This window comes from Ovis aries, chromosome 5, assembly GCF_016772045.2.
Source record: "Ovis aries strain OAR_USU_Benz2616 breed Rambouillet chromosome 5, ARS-UI_Ramb_v3.0, whole genome shotgun sequence".
In the NCBI taxonomy this organism is placed as follows: Eukaryota; Metazoa; Chordata; class Mammalia; order Artiodactyla; family Bovidae; genus Ovis; species Ovis aries.
The window spans coordinates 12,349,728-12,373,157 of record NC_056058.1 but is presented as its reverse complement, the minus strand read 5'-3'; the positions used below and the strand labels follow the sequence as shown (position 1 = coordinate 12,373,157).

At 48.5% G+C, this 23,430-nt stretch overlaps 1 protein-coding gene across 2 annotated transcripts in view; it reads left to right on the top strand.

Annotated features, from left to right (window-relative positions):
* The window catches only part of OLFM2 (olfactomedin 2), a 74,143-nt gene that overhangs the window by 3,552 nt on the left and 47,161 nt on the right, over nt 1–23,430 (top strand). Inside the window, exon 1 of one of the 2 annotated variants that reach the window (XM_027969599.3) lies at nt 15,397–15,620. The exons of the other annotated variant lie outside the window; for it this stretch is intronic. Coding sequence (XP_027825400.1) covers nt 15,486–15,620 — 135 coding nt within the window. The 5' untranslated portion in view covers nt 15,397–15,485. Of the gene's footprint in view, nt 1–15,396; nt 15,621–23,430 lie in introns of those variants that run through there. 2 annotated transcript variants of the gene reach the window in all.

Sequence of the window (23,430 nt, the reverse complement as noted above, 5' to 3'; positions counted from 1 at the left end):
CTCCGTTCCTGACCACTGGGAAGTCCTGTTTCAGATCTAGCTACATTGGGACTTCCCAGGTATTCTAGTGGTTAAGAATGTACCTGCCAATGCAGGGGACACTGGTCCAATCCCTGGTCTGGGAAGATGCCACATGCCATGGAGGGCTGCTAAGCCTCAGTGCACCGCAGCTACTGAGCCTGTGTGCCCCAGAGCCTGTAGTCTACAACAAGGACGCCACTGTAGTGAGCAGCCATTGCACCGAAACCAGAGAGTAGTCTCCACTTGTAGCAACTAGAGAAAGCCCGAGCAAAGGAATGAAGACTCAGCAGTCAGAAAAAGAGAAAAGATGTAGCTACATCTGTGGCACTTTGTGACTTTGGGGTCCCCTCTTTCCTGGGGTCCTCGCGGGATGGGACAGGAGGGATGGCTCAGTTCATACTGCATGCCTCAGGGGCTCGGCGCGTGTCATTCCCTCTGCCTGGGACACTGTTCCCCTAGGTAGCTACTCAGCTTCCTCCCTCCCCTTCTGCTTAAATGTCACCTCCTCTGAGAGCTCTGCCTCTGTGCTGTTTTTCTTGATAGCCTTTGTCACTACGTTTCCAGGATTTGTTTATTCACTTACTGGGCTTCCTGGGTGGCTCCGTGGTAAAGAATCTGCCTGCCATGCAGAAGACATGGGTTCAGTCCCTGGGTCGGGAGGATCCCCTGGAGAAGGAAATGGCAACCCACTCCAGTGTTCTTGCTTGGGGAATCCCAGGCAGAGGAGCAGAGGAGCCTGGGCAGAGGAGCCTGTCGGGCTACGGTCCATGAGGTCACAAAAGAGTCGGCCGTGACTTAGAGATTAAACAACAACAAAACAACAAATTATTGTCTCTCTCCCCCTAGAGGGGCAACTTATTGGGGTCCGGTGATCTGTTGTATCAGTGTTTACAGCAGAGCCTGGCACGCAGTAGGATCTCAAAAAATATCTGTCGAATGAATGGATCAGTCCCTCCTCCTCCTCCCCCCACAGAGTCTCTTTCTTTCTCAAACAGTGGGACTCTTGTGCCAAGGGAAGGTCAGGGGAACAACCCTCCCCTTGGGTTATCCCATACCAATTTCAAGTCAACCATCGCTCCTGGATCGCAGGCGTTAGGAAAACCCGTCTTCATCTGTGCCTAAAAATTCTAGCACTCCAGGGCACCACTATTTAGGATTAAGACGCTGTTCCCCCAGGGCTCCATCAGAGAATGTAAATGTTTCGGGTGGAGGGAAGTAAAAGGAAATCTCGAGGACTCCCAGATAATTAAGTGAATTGGACGTTTTCTTCCTAAGGGGTTGCTGCTGAGCTCAAGCTGAAGGAGCTGGGGCGACATCTAGTGGTAGAATGAGGTTTGTGCAGAGACTGTGTGTGTGTGTCCCGTTGACTCTGGTGAGGAGGTGCAGGCAGATACCCTTGGTGGGGGGGTGTGTCAATCACAGTCCTGGCCAGGGTGTGAGACAGGTGAGGCACTCGCCTTGGGTGCAGAATTGAAGGAGGTGCCAATAGCTTCAGAAACCAATATATTTTTAAAAAGGTTTATTTTTACTTTTTGGCTGTGATGGGTCTTCACTGCTACATGCAGGCTTTCTCTAGCTGAGGCAAGAGGGGGTCTACTCTTCTTTGGGGTGCTCGGGCTTCTCATCGTGGTGGCTTCTCTTGTTGTGGAGCACAGGCTCTAGGGTGCTCGGGGTTCAGTAACTGAAGCCTGTGGGTTCAGTAGTTGTGGCTCAAGGGCTCCAGAGCACAGGCTCAGTAGTGGTGGTCCACGCGCTTAGTTGCTCCGTGGCAGGTGGGATCTTGGACCAGGGATTGAACCAGTGTCCCCTGAATTGCAAGGCAGATTCTTAACCACTGGGATACCTGGGAAGCCCCCAAGATAAATGTTTTTATGCAATATTTTAAGAAAATCAAAATCGCAAAAAAAATCCACGATGAACAAAATAACAAAGTTTTAAATAAAGGCAGGATCAACCTCTCCTTGTGTACGGCTCACTTCACTCTAACCCTGCCCCAACAGTAGTGTGTCTATAGTGTCCATGCGCATATGTGTGTGTGTTTAGGAGCCACGCACTTGGCATTGGTCAAACTGGGCACCGGGACACACGTGTGCCATATCACCCCTATGGGTGTATAGGCACAGTGATTCTGTGTCCATACAAGTTGACCACATGGACATGTGTAGATTTCTTATGATCTCAGCAGCTGGTGTTAGCAATGACTCTGTCCCCAGTATTTGGTGGCCAGTGCCTGGGAAAGCAGTGACTGGCTGTTTCCATGTATTCATGCATTCATGTATTCATTTAGAAAGCATCCATTGTGAGTCTTCTGTGTTTCGAGCCTTATACCAGACGCCGAGGCTGGGTGACTGAGCTCTCAAGGAGTGAGATGAAGATTTAACTTCTTTCAAGTTGAGCCTGGCTCTGTTGGGGAGAAGGGCTTTGTGGCAGGGGCAGGAGACTTTGTTCGCGTTTTTCCAGGAACTCATGTCTGAGAACATTGACTTATCTTCACTTCCAGAACAGAAGCCTGGTCTGTCTCACAACCCCATCCATTCAGTGTTAGTTGCTCAGTTGTGTTCAACTCTTTGCGACCCCATGGACTGTAGCTCCATCTCTGGGGTTTCCCAGGCAGGAATACTGGAATGGGTAACCATTCCCTTCTCCAGGGGATCTTCCTGATCCCCGGACCAAACCCAAGTCCCTTGCTTTACAGGCAGATTCTTTACCATCTGAGCCACCAGGGAAGCCCTCATCCATTCAGAGCTCAGCCACAAATCAAGAAGAAACCAGAAGGAGCAGAGAGGAGTCAGAATAAGTTCCATGAAGTCTGTGCAGAGAAACTGACTTGTGTTGCTTCTGGGAAATCCAGTAGGTTCTCAGTGCTGGTTTACTCTTAAAAAAAAAAAAAAAGTGTTACTATTTAAAAAAGAAATTTTATTTATTTTTAATTAATTAATTTATTTTTGGCTGTGCTGGGTCTTTGTTGCTTGTGGGCTTTTATATAGTTGTGATGAACGGGGGCTCCTCTCGAGTTGTGGTGTGCAGGCTTCTCATTGCGGTGGCTTCTCTTGTTGCAGAGCACCAGCTCTAGGGCACTCGGGCCTCAGTACTTCCGGCATATCAGCTCAATAGTTGTGGCTCCTGGGCTCTCATTTGAAGGTGTTTAAGGCGGTTCTTCATTGTGGCCTCAATTTGCGTTTCATTAAGTGATGTTGGAAAAAGAAGAGCTAATGATGTTGAGCGTTTTTTCATTTTTTTTTTTTTTGTTGTTGTTGTTTGCCATCTGTATATCTTCTTTGGAGAAATGTCTAGTCAAGACCTTTGTCCATTTTCAAAATTGGGATGTCTGCTTTTGTGTTGTTTAAATACAAGGTTTTAAAGCCAGGAATGAGACATGGTTGGATTTGTAAGAGGGAGAGATCCTCTGGTTGTAACTTGGAAGACAGGCTGCATAGGGAGAGTAAAGGTATGAAAACAGAATTATTACAAGAGCTAACAAAACCAGAGGCAAGTTGGCGGCAGCCGTGGGTAGAGCAGGACCAACATTTAGGGGGCAGGGGGAATGTGCGTCTCGTTGCATAGTGGCCAAAGTCCTCAGCCAGGCCTGCTGTCTCCTTTGGAGTCTCCTCTTGGAATTCTGAACCAGGCAGGAAAGCAGAGATGGCAAGACAGAGAATTCCTGGGAAAAGATGTTTCAACACCATTTCTAAACACCTGTTGTAACCAAGCAAAAAAAAAAAAAAAAAAGCTCAAGGCAGGCACAGGCTAGAAGATTAATACCATGTGTGTTTGTGTGTTCTGAGGGATGCAAAGCTCTGTATGTGTGGACAGAAATTCATGCCTTTCCTCTGTGTGAATGAAATATCATGGGAGCCAACATGGTCCCTTTGACAGAGGCCACTTGGCTTCTTGCAAAGGACTGAGTTTTGCTTGGTTTATGTTTTCTAGCTTTTCCGCTGGACATTCTAGCATTTTTACTTGCTGCACGTCAAACAGAAATGACACTTACATTTTATACTTGGTGGTTGTTGTTAAGTTGCTAAGTCGTCACCGACTCTTTTAGGACTCAGGCCTGTAGCCTGCCAGGCTCCTCCGTTCGTGGGATTCCCCAGGCAAGAATCCTGGAGTGGGTTGTCTTTTCTTTCTCCAGGGGATCTTCCCAGATCAGGGATTGAACCCGGCTCTCCCGCATTGGCAGGCAGATTCTCTACCACTGAGCAACCTGGGAAGTCTCTTTATGCTTGGTATCTTAGTTCATATTTTTGAGTGAACTTCCTTTTTGACATAAAACATATCTACAAAGAGGTATGCAAATCATAACAGTGCTCTTTAGAAATTGTCTTAAAGTGACATAATGGGACCAGTACTGGGTTGAGAAACAGAACTTTGTAAGAATCTGGAGCCCCCTGATGCCTCTTCTAGTTCCCATCTGCGCTTTCACCTTCCCCGTCCACCTAGTGCATAGTCTCACTATCACTGGTTTGACCTGCTTTTCAACTTAATGAAGTCACTAAATATATTGTTTTGGGTGCCTAGTTTGTTTTGCGGAGCATAGTGCTTGTCAGATTCCTCCATATTATTGTTTTGTGGTAGACTGCTTGTTTCTATTGCTTTGTGGTGTTCCATTGTGTGAATATATCGAGTGTGAGATATCCATTCTACTGTTTCTTGGCTTTTGGGTTGGTGAAGTTTGTGGCTGACACAAACATTCTTAAATAAACACCCTGATACATGCCTTTAGTGATGCTTGTTTGCATTTCTGTTGGGTGTATATTTACAGTAGATTCTCTTTTTTCCAAGGGATTATGTTCTACAAAGAATTAGTGAGGTAAAGACTGTATGCTGTGAATACTGAGTCATCATGGCATTAGATTCCTGCAAGGCTCTGGTCACATTTTTGTTTACGAAACGATACGCAAACCCCTTTTATGAATGTTTGTGTTTAAAAATACTTTATTTAATATATGTTGCTGATTCATTGGCATCAAACTCATGGCCGAAGGCATTCTTTTTTTAAACCTTAGTTAAATTAATTTACTTGGTTACATCAGCTCTTAGCTGTGGCTCGCGGGATCTTGTGTCTTGCGGGATGTTTCCTTGCGGTGCAGGGACTTTCTCTAGTTGTGTCTCTAGGGTTCAGTCTTTGAGTCAAGGGGCCTCTCTAGTTGTGGCGCACAGGCTCCAGAGCATGCAGGCAACACTCAGGCTTAGTTACTCCTCCGCATATGGGATCTTAGTTCCCCCAACCAGGGCTCCAACCTGCGTCCCCTGCATTGTAAGGCAGATTCTTAACCGCTGGACCACCAACTGAGTCCCCCAAAGACACTCTCGAGCAAAGCTTATCAATGAGTCCTATTTTCTCTAGAAGACACTTTACAACCTTCTTTTGCCTAGAACACTAGACAGAACTTAGCACTGTGCACGTGGTCCCTTAAAACAGCGAGATCACCAATAAAGTGCATGAGAATGTGAAAATTTCAGCATCAAGTAGACTGTGAGAGAGAAAGTTGTTGCAGTGATGAGAACTGAAACAAGAGGCCCAAAGCATGGCTGCACTGGCTCTGCATTGGGACTCAGTATTTTTGCTACCCTGTGAACATCCATGGATCACCACAGAAGCTCCAGAAGGATTGAATTTGGGGTTACAAATAAACTGTAGTGAGTAGGTGAGTTTGACAACACGGAACCCACAAATAGTGAGACTCAAGTATATATACCTAGGACTGCTGAGTCATAGGGGAGGACTATGGGCTTCCCAGGTGGCTCAGTGGTAAAGAAGCTGCCTGCCAATACAGGAGATGCAGGAGACACTAGTTTGATCTCAGTAAGATCCCCTGGAATAGGAAATGGCAACCTACTCCAGTATTTTTGCCTGGAGAATTCCATGGACAGAAGAGCCTGGTGGTCTACAGTCCCTGGGATCACAAAGAGTCAGATATGACTTAGTAACTGAACGCATACACAGGGGAGGAATATATTGAACTTGAGGAGGTAAGTGCCAAACAGTCTTTGAAAGTTTCAAAGACTCTTCAAAGAATTTACCAGTTTACTGTCCCACTAGTGGCGTCTGAGTCTTCAGCTGCTCTACATCATTACCAACACTTGGTGTTGAATTTGTTTCCCTTTAGACATTCTGATGGGTGTATAGTGGTATCACATTTTGGGCTTAATTTACATTTCATGATGACTAATAATATTTAAATACCTGTTCACATGTCTATTGACCACTTGAGTATTCCCTTTTGTGAAATGCCTTTTCAAGTCTTTCGCCCATTTTGCTATTAGGCTGTCTGCCTTTTTCTTATTAATTTGTAAGAATATGTGTTTTGTATACATCCAAATTTTGGATCTGTATTTCTGTTTCTCATATAAATTAAAATTAGGATATCAGTTATTTGTTGGACATAGGATTGCAAGTATCTTCCACTGTGTGGCGTGTCTTTTCATTCTCTTAATGTCTTTGATAAATAGAATTTAATTTGAATGTAGTTTATTTTTAACTATGGTATTTTTTTTTTTTTTAACAAATGAACTTTAATTATTTTGGGCTGTGCTGGGTTGGGTCTTCGTTGTGCCGCTTCTCTAGTTGCAGCTTGCAGGCTTAGTTGCCCCACAGCATGTGGGATCTTAGTTCCTTGACTAAGGATCAAACCCACATCCCATGCTTTGGAATGATAATGCTTAACCACTGGACTAACCAGGGAAGTCCCTGAATGTAGTTTAAATAATAATGTTTTTCCTTCAAGGTTAGTGCTTGTTAGTGTTCTGTTTTAGAAATCTTTGCCCACCCCACAGTAATGAAGATGTTCTTCTATATTTACTTAAAATACACGTTGTTTACCTCTCACATTTAGATGTAAAATCTACCTGGAATTGGTTTTTGTATATGATGTGAGGTACAGATCAACATTTATTCTTTCCCCTTTGAATAGGGCCGAATGATCCAGGAACAGGCTCCAGAGTCTGGGCTAGATTCCAGGGGATCTTGGAAAAATTTCTTAGCATCTTTGTGCCACTATTTCCTCATTTTAAAAATTGAAATTATCTACTTCATATTGGTATTCTGAGGGTAAATGAGTGATTACATGTAGATTGCTACAAATGGTGCCTAGCTCATGTTGGTGGTGTTCACTTGCTAAGCTGGGTCCAGCTCTTTGCAATTCCATGGACTGCAGCATGCCAGGCTTCCCTATCCTTCACTATCTCCCAGAGTTTGCTCAAATTCATGTCCATTGGTTGGTGATGCTATCTAACCATCTTAGCCTCTTCTGTCCCTATCTCCTTTTGCTTTCAATCTTCCCCAGCATCAGAGTCTTTTCCAATGAGTTGACTATTCGCATCAAGTGGCCAAAGTACTGGAGGTTCAGCATTAGTCCTTCCAATGAATATCCAGAGTTGATTTCCTTTAGGAACAAGTGATTTGATCTCCTTGCTGTCCAAAGGACTCTCACAAGTTTTCTCCAGCACCACAATTTGAAAGCATCAGTGCTTCAGTGCTCAGCCTCCTTTATGGTCCAACTCTGACATACGTACATGACAACTGGAAAAACCATAGCTTTGAGTATATGAACCTTTGTTGGCAAAATAATGTCTCTGCTTTTTAATACACTGTCTAGGTTTGTCATAGCTTTCCTTCCAAAGAAAGCTTCTGCTTCTGCTGCTGCTGCTGCTAAGTCGCTTCAGTTGTGTCCAACTCTGTGCGACCTCATAGATGGCAGCCCACCGGGCTCCCCTGTCCCTGGGATCCTCCAGGCAAGAACACTGGAGTGGGTTGCCATTTCCTTCTCCAACGCATGAAAGAGAAAAGTGAAAATGAAGTCACTCAGTTGTGTCCGACTCTTTGCAACCCCATGGACTGCAGCCTACCAGGCTTCTCTGTCCATGGGATTTTCCAGGCAAGAGTACTGGAGTGAGGTGCCACTGCCTTCTCATAATAAGTACTCAATAAACCTTAGCAATTATTGTTACTGTTTCTGACTGTTACAAACTTTTTTCCTCCTGATAATTTTCAGGTCAGGGGAAAAAGATTTCTTCTCATGGCTCCTGGTGTGTTCAGGTTGCTGTAATAGAATAACATAGACCAGGTGGCTTATAAACAACAGAATTCTATTCAGTTCTGGAGTTGGGGAAGCCCTGGATCAGAGTGAAAGCGCTGGTAGGTTTGGTGTCTGGTGAGGACCAGCTTCTCAGTGTCTTCTCACTGTGTCCTCACGTGGAAGGAGAGGGAGCTCTCTGGGGGTCTCTGTATTAGGGCACTAATCCTGTACATGAGGACTCCACCCTCAGGACCTAGTCACCTCCCAAAGACTTCACCTCCAGACACTGTCACATTGAAGGTTAGCTTTCAGCATGTGAATTTGGAAGGAGTAGGGGGGTACTGACATTCAGTCTGTAGCACTCCCCAACACGATGTTTAGAGTGGTGATGGTGACCGTGAAAAAGGGACACTTTCTGGAGATATTTCTACATCAGTTTCAGCTGGCATTGGTGATGATGTGAATGGAGGAGTTGGACAGAGAAAGAACACAAGAGGGGCATAATCGATAGTTTCTAACTGTGGGTACATCTGGGCCAGGACCAGGGTAGGGCAAGCAAGAAATTAAAAATGTAGAATTTAAGGAAGGGACTTCCTTGGTGGCCCAGTGTAAGACTCCATGCTTCTACTGCAGGGGTTGTGGGTTCAATTCCTGGTCGGGGACCTAAGACCCCACATACTGCAAAAAAAAAAAAAAATTAAGGAAGAACTCATTCTCATGTCCGGAGAAGGCAATGGCACCCCACTCCAGTACTCTTGCCTGGAGAATCCCATGGACGGAGGAGCCTGGTAGGCTGCAGTCTACGGGGTTTCGAAGAGTCAGACACAACTGAATAACTGCCCTTTCACTTTTCACTTTCATGCTTTGGAGAAGGCAATGGCAACCCACTCCAGTGTTCTTGCCTGGAGAATCCCAGGGACAGGGGAGCCTGGTGGGCTGCTGTCTATGGGGTCACACAGAGTCGGACACGACTGAAGTGACTTAGCAGCAGCAGCTGCATTCTCATGTCAGTACAGGGTTCCTCGGGGGAGGGAGCTTTCAGGGAAAGTTTAGGCATGGTCCCCCTTTTAAACAGTTTTTTTGAGGTATAATTTATATATCATTGGTCTTCTCTGGGCTCGGACAGTAAAAAATCCACCTGTAATGCAGGAGACCTGGGTTCGATCCCTGGGTTGGGAAGATCCCCTGGAGAAGGAAATGGCAACCCACTCCACTATTCTTGCCTGGAGAATCCCATGGACAGAGGAGCCCAGCGGGTTACAGTCCATGGGGTCGCAAAGAGTCTGACATGATTGAGCGACTTTCATTTTCACTTTGTATACCATTAAATCCACCTAACTGTGCAACTCAGTGACTGAGTAAATTTTCAGAGTTGTGCAAACATCATCCCAATCTAGTTTGAGGACATCTATATCACGTGCAAAAGATCCCTCACGCCTGTTTGCAGTTCATTCCCACCCCATCCCATTTCAGACAACCACCGCTCTAATTTCTTTGTCTCTGTATTTGCCTTTTCTGGACATTTTGTGTAAATAGAAATCATACAAAATGTGGTCTTTTGTATCTGATTTCTTTCACTTAGCAAAATATGTTTAAGGTTCACCCATATATAGGTTCTTTCACTTAGCAAAATATGTGTAAGGTTCACCCATGTTGAAGCATATATCAGTTGTTTGTTCCTTATTATTCTTTTTAAAATTTTATTTATTTATTTTTGGTTGTGCTGTGAGGTCTTTTTTCTAGCTGCATTGAACGGGGGCTACCCTTTGTTGCTCAGGCTCTCACTGCAGTGGCTTCTCCTGTTGTGGAGCGCTGACTCTAGGGTGCTCAGGGCCTGTGGGCCCAGTAGTCGAGGCTCTAGAGCACAGGTGCAGTAGTCATGACGCACGGCCTGAATTGCTCTGCCACACGTGGGAACTTCCTGGATCAAAGGATCGAAGCCACATCTCTTGCATTGGCAGGCAGATTCTTGACCACTGAGCCACGGTGGTATGGATGTGTTCACCAGCGGTATGGATGTACCAGGTGTATGGAAGTACCACATAGTGTATCATTTCACCAGTTGATGAGCGTTTGAATTGTTTCATTGTGACCAGTGCTGTTATGAATATTCATGTGCAAGTCTTTCCATGGACATATACTTTCATTTCTCTTGAGTGGATGGAATTGTTGAGTCTTATGGTCAATTTCTGTTTAACATTTTAAGAAACTGCTAAACTGTTTCTCAAAGTAGTTGCAACAGTTTATTTTACTTTTTAAATTAATTTTTGGCTCGCTGCACTGGGTCTTCCTTGCTACGCATGGGTTTTCTCTAGTTGCAGTGAGCAGAAGCTATTCTTGGGTGAGGTACAGGGGCTTCTCACTGTGGTGGCTTCTCTTGTTGAGGAGCAGGGACTCTAGAGTGCAGGTTCAAGTTGTGGTGTATGGGTTTAGTTGCTCTGCGGCATATAGGATCTTCCCGGATCAGGGATCCAACCCATGTTCCCTGCATTGGCAGGTGGATTCTTACCCACTGGACCCTCAGAGAAGTCTGCAACATTTTGTATTTCCACTAGCAAGAGGTTTTGGTCTCTTCACATCATCACCAGCACCTGCTTCTGCCTGTCTTTTTGACTGAGGTTTGCCTGGTGGATGTCATACGTGCTTAGTCCTGTGAAAGACACAGGTGGAGATGTGCAGGGAGGAGATGGGCATAGGAATTTGAGCTCTAGGTGGAGATATGGCCTGTAGAAATACCTTTGGGAGTCTCGGTTGTAGATTCAGCCAATTCGATAATTTCTTGAGCGCCTTGCATGCGTGCGTGTGTGCTCAATCGCTTCAGTTGTGTCCAACTTTTTGTGACCGTTTGGATTGTAGCCCACCAGGCTCCTCTGTCCATGGGATTTCCCAGGCAAGAATACTGGAGTGGGTTGCCGTCCCTTCCTCCAGGGGATCTTCCTGACCCAGGGATTGAACTCGTGTCTCCTGCATTGCAGGCAGATTCTTTATCTACTGAGCCACCCAGGAAGCCCCTTGAGCACTTACTGTTATATGCCAAGCACTATCCTAAGCTGTAAGGATGCAGCTGTGGAGAACACAGGCACGTAGGAGCCCTTGTGAAGCTGAAAGTCTAGTGGAAGAGACAGACCAGAAACAAAAGTACAGTACAATGTCACATGGTGATAGATATTGTTCAAAAAACAGTAGAGCAGAATAAGGGATGGAGAGGTGGTAGTGGTGTTGGTGGTGCTGATGGAGATGGGGGGGGGGTGCAGGGGAGGTCTTCAGGATACAGTGGTCAGATCACTCAGAGTCCAGGCAGGGAAACAAACCACTCTAGGTGTTTCAACGAGAGGAAGTGTATTCATAATATAGAGAATTAGTTTGTCACGAAACGGAAGAGTTGAGAAGCCAACCTGATGGAATGATCAGGGAATCCAGGAATAAGCCACAGCACGAAGCTACTGGAGGGACAAGACAAAAGGAAGGGTGTGATGAGGAAGAGGCTGTGGGAGCTGGGATCACGGGATCATGGAGAAGGTGTGGCCACTGTCAGAATACACACTGCCACCCTAGCAGAGAGAGAAAGAAGAAATACCCTGGCCCTCTCCCTTCCTCCGCACTCTCCAGTCTCCCTCCAGGGCCTCTCATTGGGTGGGACTAACAGGAAGCCAGGGTGCCAGAGAACCTGGGAAATGTAGTTTTCTGGAGAAAGGTAGAGTATGGCTCTGACCTACATAATGAGAGCCCAGAAATATAGGTGAAATAAAGGAATAAACCACAGAGACTTCCTTGGCCATCCAGTGGTTATGACTCTGCGCTTCCACGGTAGAGGGTGTAGATTCAATCACTGGTCAGGAAAGTAAGATCCCTCATGCCTGGTGGCATGGCCAAATAAATAAATAAAGTTAGGGATGTCCCTGGCGGTCCAGTGGTGATAAAACTCTGTTTTCCAATGTATTGAGCCTGGGTTCAATCCCTGGTTGGGGAACTAAGGTCCCACATGCCATTTGTCCCACTGTGTTAGTAGTTCAGTCGTGTCCAACTCATTGTAACCCCATGGACTGTAGCCTGCCAGGCACCTCTGTTCATGGTGATTTCCCAGGCAAGAATACTGGAGTGGGTTGCCATTTCCTTCTTCAGGGGATCTTCCCAACCCAGGGATCGAACCTGGGTCTTTAACATTGCAGGCGGACTCTTTACCATCTGAGCCAACAGGGAAGCTTTCACATATCATGGTACAGCCGAAATAAATAAATACAGTAACAAATTTAAAAATGAACAAACAACGCGTATATCTGTGTTAATAGTGAAGACAGCAAGTGCAAAGGTCCTGAGGTGGGAGTGTGCTGAATGCAACCCTAACCCTAGGAGTGAGTGTGCTGGATGGTCCAGGCACAGAATGCAGAATGACAGGGGCTGGGAACCTAGGACAAAGCCCCAGGAGACACTGAGGAAGAAGGCAGGAGACAGTGATGGTGCAGCATTGAATTCAGAGGACAAATGACTTTCAAGAAGGGAATGATCCACAAGGGCTTACCTGTGAGAGTGACTAAATGAGCCTGTGGGATGAACAAATTGTAGGGCCACTGGTCCTTTAGTGAGAGGACTGTGGGAGGCATACAGGAAATGGGAGGTGAGGGAGCAGAGACAGCAAGTATAGATGTGAGTGTAGACCACTCCTTGAAGGAGTTTGGCTGGAAGGAGCTAGTGCAGTTTCCTGCATCACCAACACTGAGTGAGTGAGAGTATCATCCTGTTTCAGATTCTCTAAACTGGGAGGGCTTGGAGCCCAGTGGCTTGGGGATCTGAAATCAGACCCACCTAGGTTCAAATCCTGGGCTCAAATTTATCTCCTGGCTCCTCTCTGAGTGGTTTACTCTCTTGTAAATAGGAAAGGTGCTGTCCTTTTCACAGGGGATTTCACCCAGTACTCAGCAAGTGTATTTGCAAAGTGTTCAGCTCTCCTAAATGCAAGCTGTAGTACAAGTAGGCAAAGAGACATCTCATTTTTCTAAAGCTCATAATCAGTTGCAGATAATAACAATGTCAGCTATTTATGAAACACGATGTCCCAGACAAGCAGCAAAGTGCTTTACAAGCACCATCTCTCCCCAGCTTAATCTGCTGCGACCTGCACACTGGCGTCTTTCCTGTTCCTTGAACACTTGCTTCTGTCTCAGGGCCTTTGCACTTGCTATGCTTCCTGCCTGGAGCTCTTCCTTCAGATATCCAAATGGCTCCCTCCACTTTCTTCAGGTCTCTGCTCAAATGTCACTTTTCCCAACCACCTCGATTAAAGTTTGACTCCCCTACTTAGTCCATATGCCCCTTCCTCTCCATCCCCATTTGTTGTCTTCTGATCCTATTGTTGTTCAGTTGCTCAGTCTTGTCTGGCTGCTTGTGACCCCATGGACTGCAGCACACCAGGCTTCCCTGTCCGTCACCAACTCCCGGAGCTTGCTCAAACTCATGTCCATTGAGTCGGTGATGCCATCCAACCATCTCATCCTCTGTTGTCCCTTTCTCCTCCTACCTTCAGTCTTTCCCAGCATCAGGGTGTTTTCCAATGAGTCGACTCTTCACATCAGGTGGCCAAAAGTATGGGAGCTTCAGCTTCAACATCAGTCCTTCCAATGAATATTCAGGGTTGATTTCCTTTAGAATTGACTGGTTTGCTCTCCTTGCAGTCCAAGGGACTCTTAAGAATCTTCTCCAACACCACAGTTCGAAGGCATTAGTTCTTTGGCACTCAGCCTTCTTTATGGTCCAGCTCTCACATGTGTGCATGACTACTGAAAAAACCATAGCTTTGACTAGAAGGACCTTTGTCGGCTATAGAATGTTCAGCTCCACAAAGGCAGGGCTTTTTAAATCTGTTGTTCATGGTGCTTGGGACACAGTAGATGCTCAATAAATCTTTTACTTGATTGTCAGGACACGGCGCCATCTACAGGTATTAGGTCTGCGGGTCCTTAAAACCATCCACTTTGCAGATGAGGAAACTGAGGCAGAGAGAGGTCATTGCTTGAGGTCACATAAGGGCAGAACCTTCCTCTCCGGATCGTTAAGCTCAGAAAAAAAGGATTGTTCAAGACCCCCACCATCTGTACCCCCCATGCCCAGCGCTACTCCCGAGGGCGGTGAGCGGCCACTACCCAGGAAAGGCCTGAGTCATCGCCGCCTCCAGACGGCGGCGGCCGCGGGCTGAAGGCGACGGTGGCGGCCGCGGGCTGAAGGCGACGGTGGCGGCGGCCACGCGAGGTGATGCGGGGACGCCAGGAGGGGGCGTGAGTGCAGGGAAAACAGAGGAAATTAAAACCGGCCGGGCTCTCCTCCTGGCGGCCTGGCCGCCCCCGCCGCCGGCTGGTGCGTGGGTGGAAAGTCGGGGGCCACTGCACGCCCCCCTCCTTCGAAGGGGCGGGCTGGGGAGCTGGTCCCTGGGGTCTGGAGGAGGGTCCAAAGCATCAGTTCCCCGCCCTCACCCTAAGTTCAAGTTGTGAGTGGAGACCCGCCTGGGACTTGTCTGCAAAAGGCTAGTTCCTGTCTCAGCCGTCGGGGGTGGCCGTGCCGCCCCTTGGAGTCATTTGGGGGGGCGGGTCCTCCTACTGCAAAAGTGACCCCATTCCCGAACCTTCATCCGAGTAATCACATCTATTGGTCTCGGACGCGCCACTCTAGGCTTCCCTCGTCCGAAAATGACCAAGTGGTCTCCAGAATGGTCCTGGTACCAGGGTGCCCCTTCCCCAAGGAAAAGGAGGCCCTTGGCCTTCCCATTCAAGGGAGCGCACCAGAGTCCCCCCAGCCCATGCCTGGTCTCCCAGTTTTTAGGGAGCCGGCGTCGGTGTCCTAGCAGTAGGTGGATAGGGACTTGTGACTCCGGCCGCCCCTCCCCCGCCCCCTGCCAGCTTTGGATGGTCGGGGTGGGGCGGGTGCCCATTTAGACGCTGGCCAAGCACCCGGGGGTCAAGAGAGGGGCTGTGCGTGGAGAGTGGCCCGGGAATACCTCACTGGGGTTGGGGGTGTTGGGGGGTAACTGGGGGCGGGGACACCAATGGGGGCGGGGCCGGGATGCCGCGGCGGTGGGGGTGGGGCAGGTGGGGGAGGCCGCCGGAGGGGGCCCCCTCGCGGGATGGGTGGGTCCCGCGCAGAGCGGGGTGGCCAGGCCCGGGGGGGTGTAGCCCGGCGCCCCCCGCCCCCTGCCGGGCTCCGGGCCGGAGCCGTGACGTCACGGCGGCTGGAAGTGCCCGGCGCGGAGGCGCGGGAGGGGGTGCGGGGGGGCCGAGGCGGCGCTTTATAAGCGGAGCCCCGCCGGGCGCGCAGAGCCGCAGCCCGCGTCCCGGAGCCCCCCGGCCGGCCTGGCCCCGGCCCGGCCCCCAGCTCGCGCTCGCGTCCCCTGGGGCGACTGGGCGGCGAGGGACGGAGCGCCAGGCGGCGGGCGGCCGCGGGGCATGAGGCGGGGGCGCGATGTCGGTGCCGCTGCTGAAGATCGGGGCCGTGCTCAGCACCATGGCCATGGTCACTAACTGGATGTCGCAGACGCTGCCCTCGCTCGTGGGGCTCAACGGCACCGTGTCCCGCGCGGGCGCCTCCGAGAAAATCGTGAGTGGCCGCCGCGCAGGGGGCGCTCCCGAGGGGGGGCGTGGTGCCCGAGCCGCCGCCGCAGCCCCCGGGGGCCCCCGCCCCCCTGCTTTCCCTGCGCGCCCGGTCCCAGGGGCGCCCTCCCTGGGCTGGGGGCGGGACGCCGAGGCGGAGGCGCCCTGGGACCCCCGGCCACCTCCGCGGCGCCTTTATTATTGTTATGATTATTTCTTAGGCTTAATGTGCAGTGTCCGAGTGGCAACAAGGTACCAGGCTCGCTCCGGCCCCGGGGCGCAGGCAGCAAGGGCTGCGGAATTGAGCCTGGTCCGGGCTGAATGGGGCGAAGAGGGAGGGTAGAGTCGGGGGTCTGGGAGGAACCCAGCCTCTGAATGGGGAAATCTCGGGTCTCAGAGCGTCTCCACTGTCACAGTCTCTCCCTGCTTGTGTCTTGATGTCTCTGAGTAGTCCCGTATGCCTATCAGTCTGTCTGTCTCTCTCCCTCTCTTCTAGCTTTGTCTCTCTCTGTGGGTTTCCCTGTCTGTCTCGCTCTGTCTTCTTGATTTCTTTTTCCTCCGGTTTGTTTCTCTGTTTCCCCTCTCTGTGAGTCTCTGTTGAGCTGTCTCTGACTTAGTGTTTCTTTTTTTCTGTCTCTCCTTTCCTCTCCCCTGTGCAACCCCGCCCCACCCCCCAGCATCTCCCTTCTAATTACCTGTCTCACCATGTGCTGAAACCCTAGGAGGCAGATGGGGTCTCAGACTCCGCGGGAGGGGGCCGCAGAGAGCAGGGCCTGGGGCTCTGTGCTGCCCCCAGAAACTCCAGGTTTGCTGCCTTCCCCATACCATCCTATCCTCTTCTATCACCTTCATCCTCTAGCTTCCCAAGTCATGGAATTTGGCTGGGGGTGAGGGGGCACGAGGAGAGAGGGCAGGATGTGTGTGTGTCGGGGCGGGGGGTGGGGGTGCTCCTTCAGGGTTAATGATGGTGGTCTTGGTGTCCTGGGGAGACATGCTCCTGGACAAATTTCCCTCAGGCTCCTCTAGGTATGCCCCATACCCCTTATCCCTTCCCCTTTTCAGTCTGGTTTTGGGACTCCTCCCATTATCTGGATCTGGAATTCATGGGGTCTCCCTCTCCTGCTTGACGGTCCCCCAGCTTCATCAGCTCCCCTCTTGAGCCTCCAGGGGCCACCACCCTGAAAGGAAAGAGGTCTTTGCTCCCAAGGGTTGTGGGCAAGTAGAGGCAGGGGTGCTGTGTCCTGTGCTCAGGCTTCATCAGCCCCTGGAAGGAATTGTCACTGGGTTTGGCCCAGGTGAGGGCTTTCAGTCTGAATTCTCAGAATTGAAGTCAGTGTGTGAAACAATGTGTTTCTGTGTGTCAGTCACATCAAGCAATGTCCTGGTGTATCTGTCTATGCGTGGGTTTTGGTGTGTGTATGGGGGCGTGTGTGAGTGGAGGTTTTGAGAAAGTTCATGTGCTTTGCTGGCATGAGGGCATAGATGTGTCTGCCTGTATGTAAGGGTGCATTCCAGACTGAGTGGGTGTGTCCCTGGGTACTCACTGTCTGGGTGTGGATGTGTCTAAGTGTGTGTCTGCAGTTGTATGTCCCTGACTGTGGGTTTGCATGTATGTAATTGCATGTGTGCATATGTCTGTCTACATGACTCTGAGACAGACTTCTTCCTGTTGCCTTTTGGGGGCGGGGAGAGATGGCGTCTCATTGAAATCAGAAGCCAGATTATTCCACTCCCTTACCATCTAAAAAGTGTGAGTCAGTGTAAATGTGTGCTCGTATCATGTACAGCATATGGGTAATGTCTGGGGAATGTGTACATAAGTGTGTAACAGCATGTCTCTGAATTATGACTTTGTGTGTGTAAATATGTCTTTGCAGATATGTTTGTGTGCATATAAATGTGGACGTGTCTGTCTTTAGAAGTGCATGCATATATGTTCAAGTGTTTATCTATGAATGGTGTGTGTGCCTAGTTTTATGTGTGGGAGGATTCCTGTGTGTGTCAATTTTTCTGTAAGTGTGAGGGGGTGTGTGGTCTGACGTGGTCTCCACTCTAGCCTATCTGTAGCTGGCAGGACCTTGATCCAATGCTTCCATGAAGTTACCTACTAAAAGCTGGTAGTTCTCCCATCCTTGATCCCCATCCCCATCCCTCAGTCTCACTCAGCCTTGCTAGAAGAGCTCTGTGGGGTGAGATGCCAGAGAACTCAGGGTAGCACCTAGAATGAGACTGTGACATGAGGGTGCTCTAGAAAGGGTCTTGAGAATCTGTAGACATAGGTTGAAATGCAGACTTTCCCCCAACTTGCTCTATGACTTGCACTCCGGGCCAGCAACATGACCACTGTAGGCAGAAGTTTCCTCATCTATAAAATGGGAATGACAATTTCTATCTCACAGAACTGTTGTGGGTTAGAGGGCTGTCATCCAGGTCCTCATCCATTCATCCTTTCATCTATCTATCCATCCAACTATCTTTATACTCATTGTTTCATCTACCCAAACATCTATCCACTCACCTCTCCATCCATTCATTCATCCAGTCAACCATCCTCCCACCCATTCTTCTCTTCATCCTTCCACTTGTTTCTCCATCCACCTCTCCATCCATCTATCTTTCCATTCACCTATTATTCATTATCTGTCTCTTAATCAGTTCTTCCATGCATCCATCCTTCCATCCATCCATCTCTCTATCCATCCAACTCTTTTGTTTATTCAGTAAAATTATTGAGTACTTTCTTTATGTCAAGTGTGTGTATGCCAGAAAATCCCAGTTCAGTGCCTGACACAGTAGATGCTCAGCGGCAGGACTCTGAGTCAGAGGAATCTGGGTTTGAATTCTGGTCCTACAAGTTACCAGTCTTATGACCTTGGGGAAAATTATTTAATCTCTCTAAGCTCCAATATCCTCATTCGTCAAGGAGGGTCCCCACTAAACCACAGGATCCATGAGGACATCTGTGTTTTACTCATTATTGAAACCTAAGACCTGATGTATAGTGAGCCTACAATAAGTATTTGTCAAGTGGCTGAATCAACAATTGCATCTTCATAAGGATTCCACCTTCAAATAAAAACAAATGGCTAGGTTCAGTAAGGAGAGGCTTCTCTGTTTGCCATTACAGCCAAGCACATAATAGACGTGGAATAAATATTTGTCAAGTGTCTAAATCAGTAATCCACTTTCATAAGGATTGAGGAACAAATGGAAGGCGCAGAGTAGGTGTTTAATAGGGAAGAGTTGTGGGAAGGTACACAGCAGCAACATGGTTAAGCTGAGGGGTTCAGGAACCCGGGTAGTGAGAATTCCTGGTCCTGAAGCAGACCCTTTAAAATGGGTCTCTTTGAGGATGGAATGAGCCCAGATCCTCTGGCCATTCTTCACCTCCCTGATCTGATCCAGAGAAACAGCTTAGCATTCTAAGAGATTCTGAAAGATGCTGCTACAAACTGTCCCTGGTAGAGAGGGGGAGGGGGAACTGCCTCTGCTACTACCTTTGGCCAACTCCCAGCCATAAACCATCCCTGTGGTATGGGAGCCTTCAGCGGAATGGTTTCTCACCTGGGGGTCATAAATTCAGAGCCAGACTGAGCATTGTCAGCCCCATTGCCAGCGGCTGCCGTCATTACAGGGCCTGAAGTGAGTTACCTGCATCTTATATGTTATGCCCTTGTCCAACCCCTCCTGCTTGAGGGATGGAGGGAAGGAAGGGGAGATGAAGGAGGAATATTCTGTTTGGGGGAGGACCATTTTCCTCCTGGGAGAAACAAGGACCGTCTGGCAGCTATCAGCAAGAGGCTTTTTGAGGACTTCCCAGTAAGAACCAAAGTTCGGAATCCTTTTCTTTTCTCGACGGTTTTCAGTGGGGAAAGGACCCTAATACGGAGTCAGTTGAGGCAAGGAAGGACTGTGGCAAATGGCCTCACAACTCAGTGATTTAACACTGCACGGGTTTATTTTGTGCTTGCACTATGCATCCGCGTTGGCTGGTGAGCTCTGTCGGTGGTAGTCAGGGACCTGGAATGAAGGAGGCTCTATGGTGACATGGTCGCTGAAACAGGGAGAGCAAGGCACAGCATAGCCCCACTCACTGCCTCCTAAAGCTTCCCCCTGGAAACCCCATGTTACTTCTGCTCACATTTCATTGGCCAGCACAAGTCACATGGCATGCTTAACCCCAAAGAGGGTGAGACAGGGGGCCCTACTATGACCTGGAACAGAGAGACGTGGCCAAATATTTATGAACAACCCTAAACCTGGCTGTATACTACTGATCCCTCCTCCTCTTATTCTATAACAAGAATTCTCTTGGAGATTCTCTCCATTCATTAATTCAGTCAACGAATATTTATTGAGCACCTATTATGTGCCAGGCACTCTTCCAAGTGGCAAGGATATGACCATGAACAAAACAGACAGATATCTTGTCCTGGGGAAACTGACATTCTAGGGCAGGAAGGGGGACAAATAGATAAGTGCACAGATAAATCGATAATATATACATGGTGATACAGGGCTTCCCCCGTAACTCAGTGGTAAAGAATCTGCCTGCAATGCAGGAGATGCAGGGTTCAATCCCTGGGTTGGGAAGATCTCCTGGAGGAGGGCATGGCAACCACATTCTTGCCTGGAGAACATCATGGAGAGAAGAGCCTGGTGGGCTACAGTCTGTGGGGTCAAAAAGAGTTGGACACAACTAAAACGACTGAGCTCACACCACCGGCCCCCCTCCCCAACACACACAGAGTGATAAATGTGCTGTGAAGAACCATAGAGCAGTATAAGGGGAGTGGAAAGTCTTGGGGAGACTATTTTAGATTGAGTAGATGTCTCTTAGGAGGTGACATTTGAACAGAGATCTGAAGGAAGTAAGTGGAGGTAACAGCAAATGCAAAGGCCCTGAGGTGGGAATATGTCGGAATTTTTGGAGCGACGGTGAGGAGACCGTGTGGCTTCAGTGTGGCTGAAGCAGCGTGAGTGAAGGGGACAGCAAGAAGAAATGAGGGTAGCGAGGTGGTGGGAGCCACCTCATGTTTGTGGGAGAGAGACTTGCAAGGATTTTATATTTAACTTGCAACTTGTTGCACATTATCTGTCCTTTCATGCTTTCCTTTTCCGAATTTCACTTAAAAAAAAAAAACAAACAATTTATTTATTTAATTTTGGCTGTGCCTGGGTCTCCATTGCTGCACTCGGGCTTTCTCTAGTTGCAGCAAGAGGGGGCTGCCGTTTGTTGCAGTGCTCGGAATTCTTATTGTGGTGGTTTCTCTTGTGGTGCACGGGCTCAAGGCACACAGGCTTCAGTAGTTGCAGCACAGAGGCTTCGTTGCTCCACTGCGTGTGGGATCTTCCCGGACCAGGGATCGAACCCTTGTCCCCTGAAATGGCAGGCAGATTCTTAACCACTAGACCACCTGGGAAGCCCTCAGCAGTGCACTTTTAACCTTCTGTTGCTCACAGTGTAGCTGATTCATTTATTTTGTTGTCTGATCCTCCCCCTTGAAACGCTAGCTCCCTGAGGGCAGAGATTTTTTTTTTTAATCCATTTTGGTTGACTGTTATAGCCCCTGTGCCTTAGCACTGGGGCTGGCACACAGTTGGTGTTCAATGAACAGTTTTTAAGTGAATAAATGAGATGCCAGGGGGATGCTGAGCATAGAGGGATGGTGACTCAGGTGTTCACAGTTTTTCTCTGGCCCCTGTAGGATGGACAGACTGTGGGAGGTAAGGGCAGGAGCCAGGAGACTGGGGAAGAGGCCGCAGCCCTGGTCCAGGTGAGTGATGATGGGGACTGGACCAGGGCAGGAACCAAGGAGGTGAAGTATTGTGGATTTCACCCACACCTGCCTATTCACTTGCTCCTAATTGTGGACTATGGCTTCTGCTCAAACACCTCAATATGTCAGGAAATATTTGAGTACCTGTTTTGTACTGGGAAGGGTCCTGGACTGTGGAATGTAGAGATAAATAAAGCCCTGACTTCAATCAGATCACTGTCTCATCCACAGTACTTGTGACACGTCATGGTATGCCTGGAGACAGGGATATTTCTAGAGTGTTGCGGGGACACAGGAGAGGGGCATTGAAATCAGCCGGGGTGTGATGGAGCTTTCCTGGAGGTGGTGATGTCCAACTGAGGCTTAAAGTGGAGAAGGAATTGGCCAGGTGAAAGCAGAGCAGGGGGGCTCCAGGCAGGAGGAACAGCAGGGACAAAGGCTCGGAGGTGAGGAGCATCCTGTTGAGGACAGAGAGATGCAAGCAATTCAGAAAAACTGAACACCTGAGTCACCATCGCTCTTGTGCTCAGCACCCTCCCTGGCATCCCATTTATTCACTTAACAGCTATTTATTAAACACCAATATGTACCAGGATGGGAAGGGTGTGAAAGTGGCCTAAGTGGCCAGGGGGGACCATGTCATGATGGGATTTGCCCTGAGGTGCCTATACTTCATTCTTTAAAATTTTTATTTATGTATTTATTTTCATTTTTGGTTGCATGGGTCTTCCTTGCTGGTGAGGGCTTTTGCTAGTGGTGTTGAGTGGGGGCTACTCTATGTTGCCGTGTGAGGGCTTCTCATTGCGATGGCTCCTCTTGGGGACCACAGGCTCTAGGCTTATGGGTTTCAGCAGATGCAGCATGTGGGCTCAGTAGTTGTGGCTTGTGGGCTTTAGAGGTAAAACTCAATTCTTGTGGTGCATAGGCTTAGTTGCTCCGTGGCATGTGGAATCCTTCCAGACCAGGGATCAAATCGATGTCCTCTGCATTGGCAGGAGGATTCTTACTCCGTGCACCACCAGGGAAGTCTGCCTTTACCTTGTTCTGAGTGTCAAAGAATGGGGGACCTGGAGGACTTCGGAGCAGGAATGCATTTTTCTAGAGGCCTAATTGTTAGCATAGCCTTCTAGACTAGGAGTGTGAAATTTGTCTCATTTAAAAATTTCCCCATCTCACTTGCACCTGATCTAAACTCCTTACCTGGCCCAATTCAGTAAACCTCAGTTTCTTCATCCACAAAATGGGGACAACAATATATATATATACCGTATAGTGTTGTGTTTAGCAGTGTGCCCGGCATATGGAAGGAGCCTGTGAAGGTTAGCGATTATAATTATCACAAATCCATACCTGCCTGTGTTTCAGATCTAGGAAGGACCACTTTGCTATCCCATGCTCGTTCCTGCCTCTGGAACTTGTTCTCATCTCCTGGGAACATCCTTCCTCTAGCCAGCTCCTTCTCACCCCTCTGATTCAGGCTCAAACATTATCTCCTCAGAGAGAGCTCCCCTGGCCTCCCCAGCTAAAATGCCCCCACTTTATTATTTGAACCTGTTCTGTTAGTTTCCCAGTACTCATCCTGATCTGAAATCATGTTGGTAACTGTCTTCTACCAACAGAACGGTAGTGCTGTGCAAGCAAAAACTTTTGTCCCTCTTGTTTGTCACTGGAATTGTCTCAATTGGGGCAGTAGGTATTTCTTGAATGGTCTCAGTTCTGCCCCATGACACTACTGCCCCTTCTTTCTGCTGTGTGAAACTTCTGAGCCTTGATTGAGTATTTCTGTGACTATATGAGTTTGAGCAAACTCCAGGAGATAGTGAAGGACAGGGAAGCCTGACATGGGGTTGTAAAGAGTCAGACATGACTTAGCAACTGAATAACAACAACTCAATCTTCCCCCGTGGCTCAGAAGTGCCTGTTTTTTTCTCTTTTCTATTTAATTAATTAATTAATTTGGCACTGTGGCTTGTAGGATCTTAGTTCTTCAATGGGGGATTGACCCCTCACCCTCAGCAGTGATTGTGCAGAGTCCTC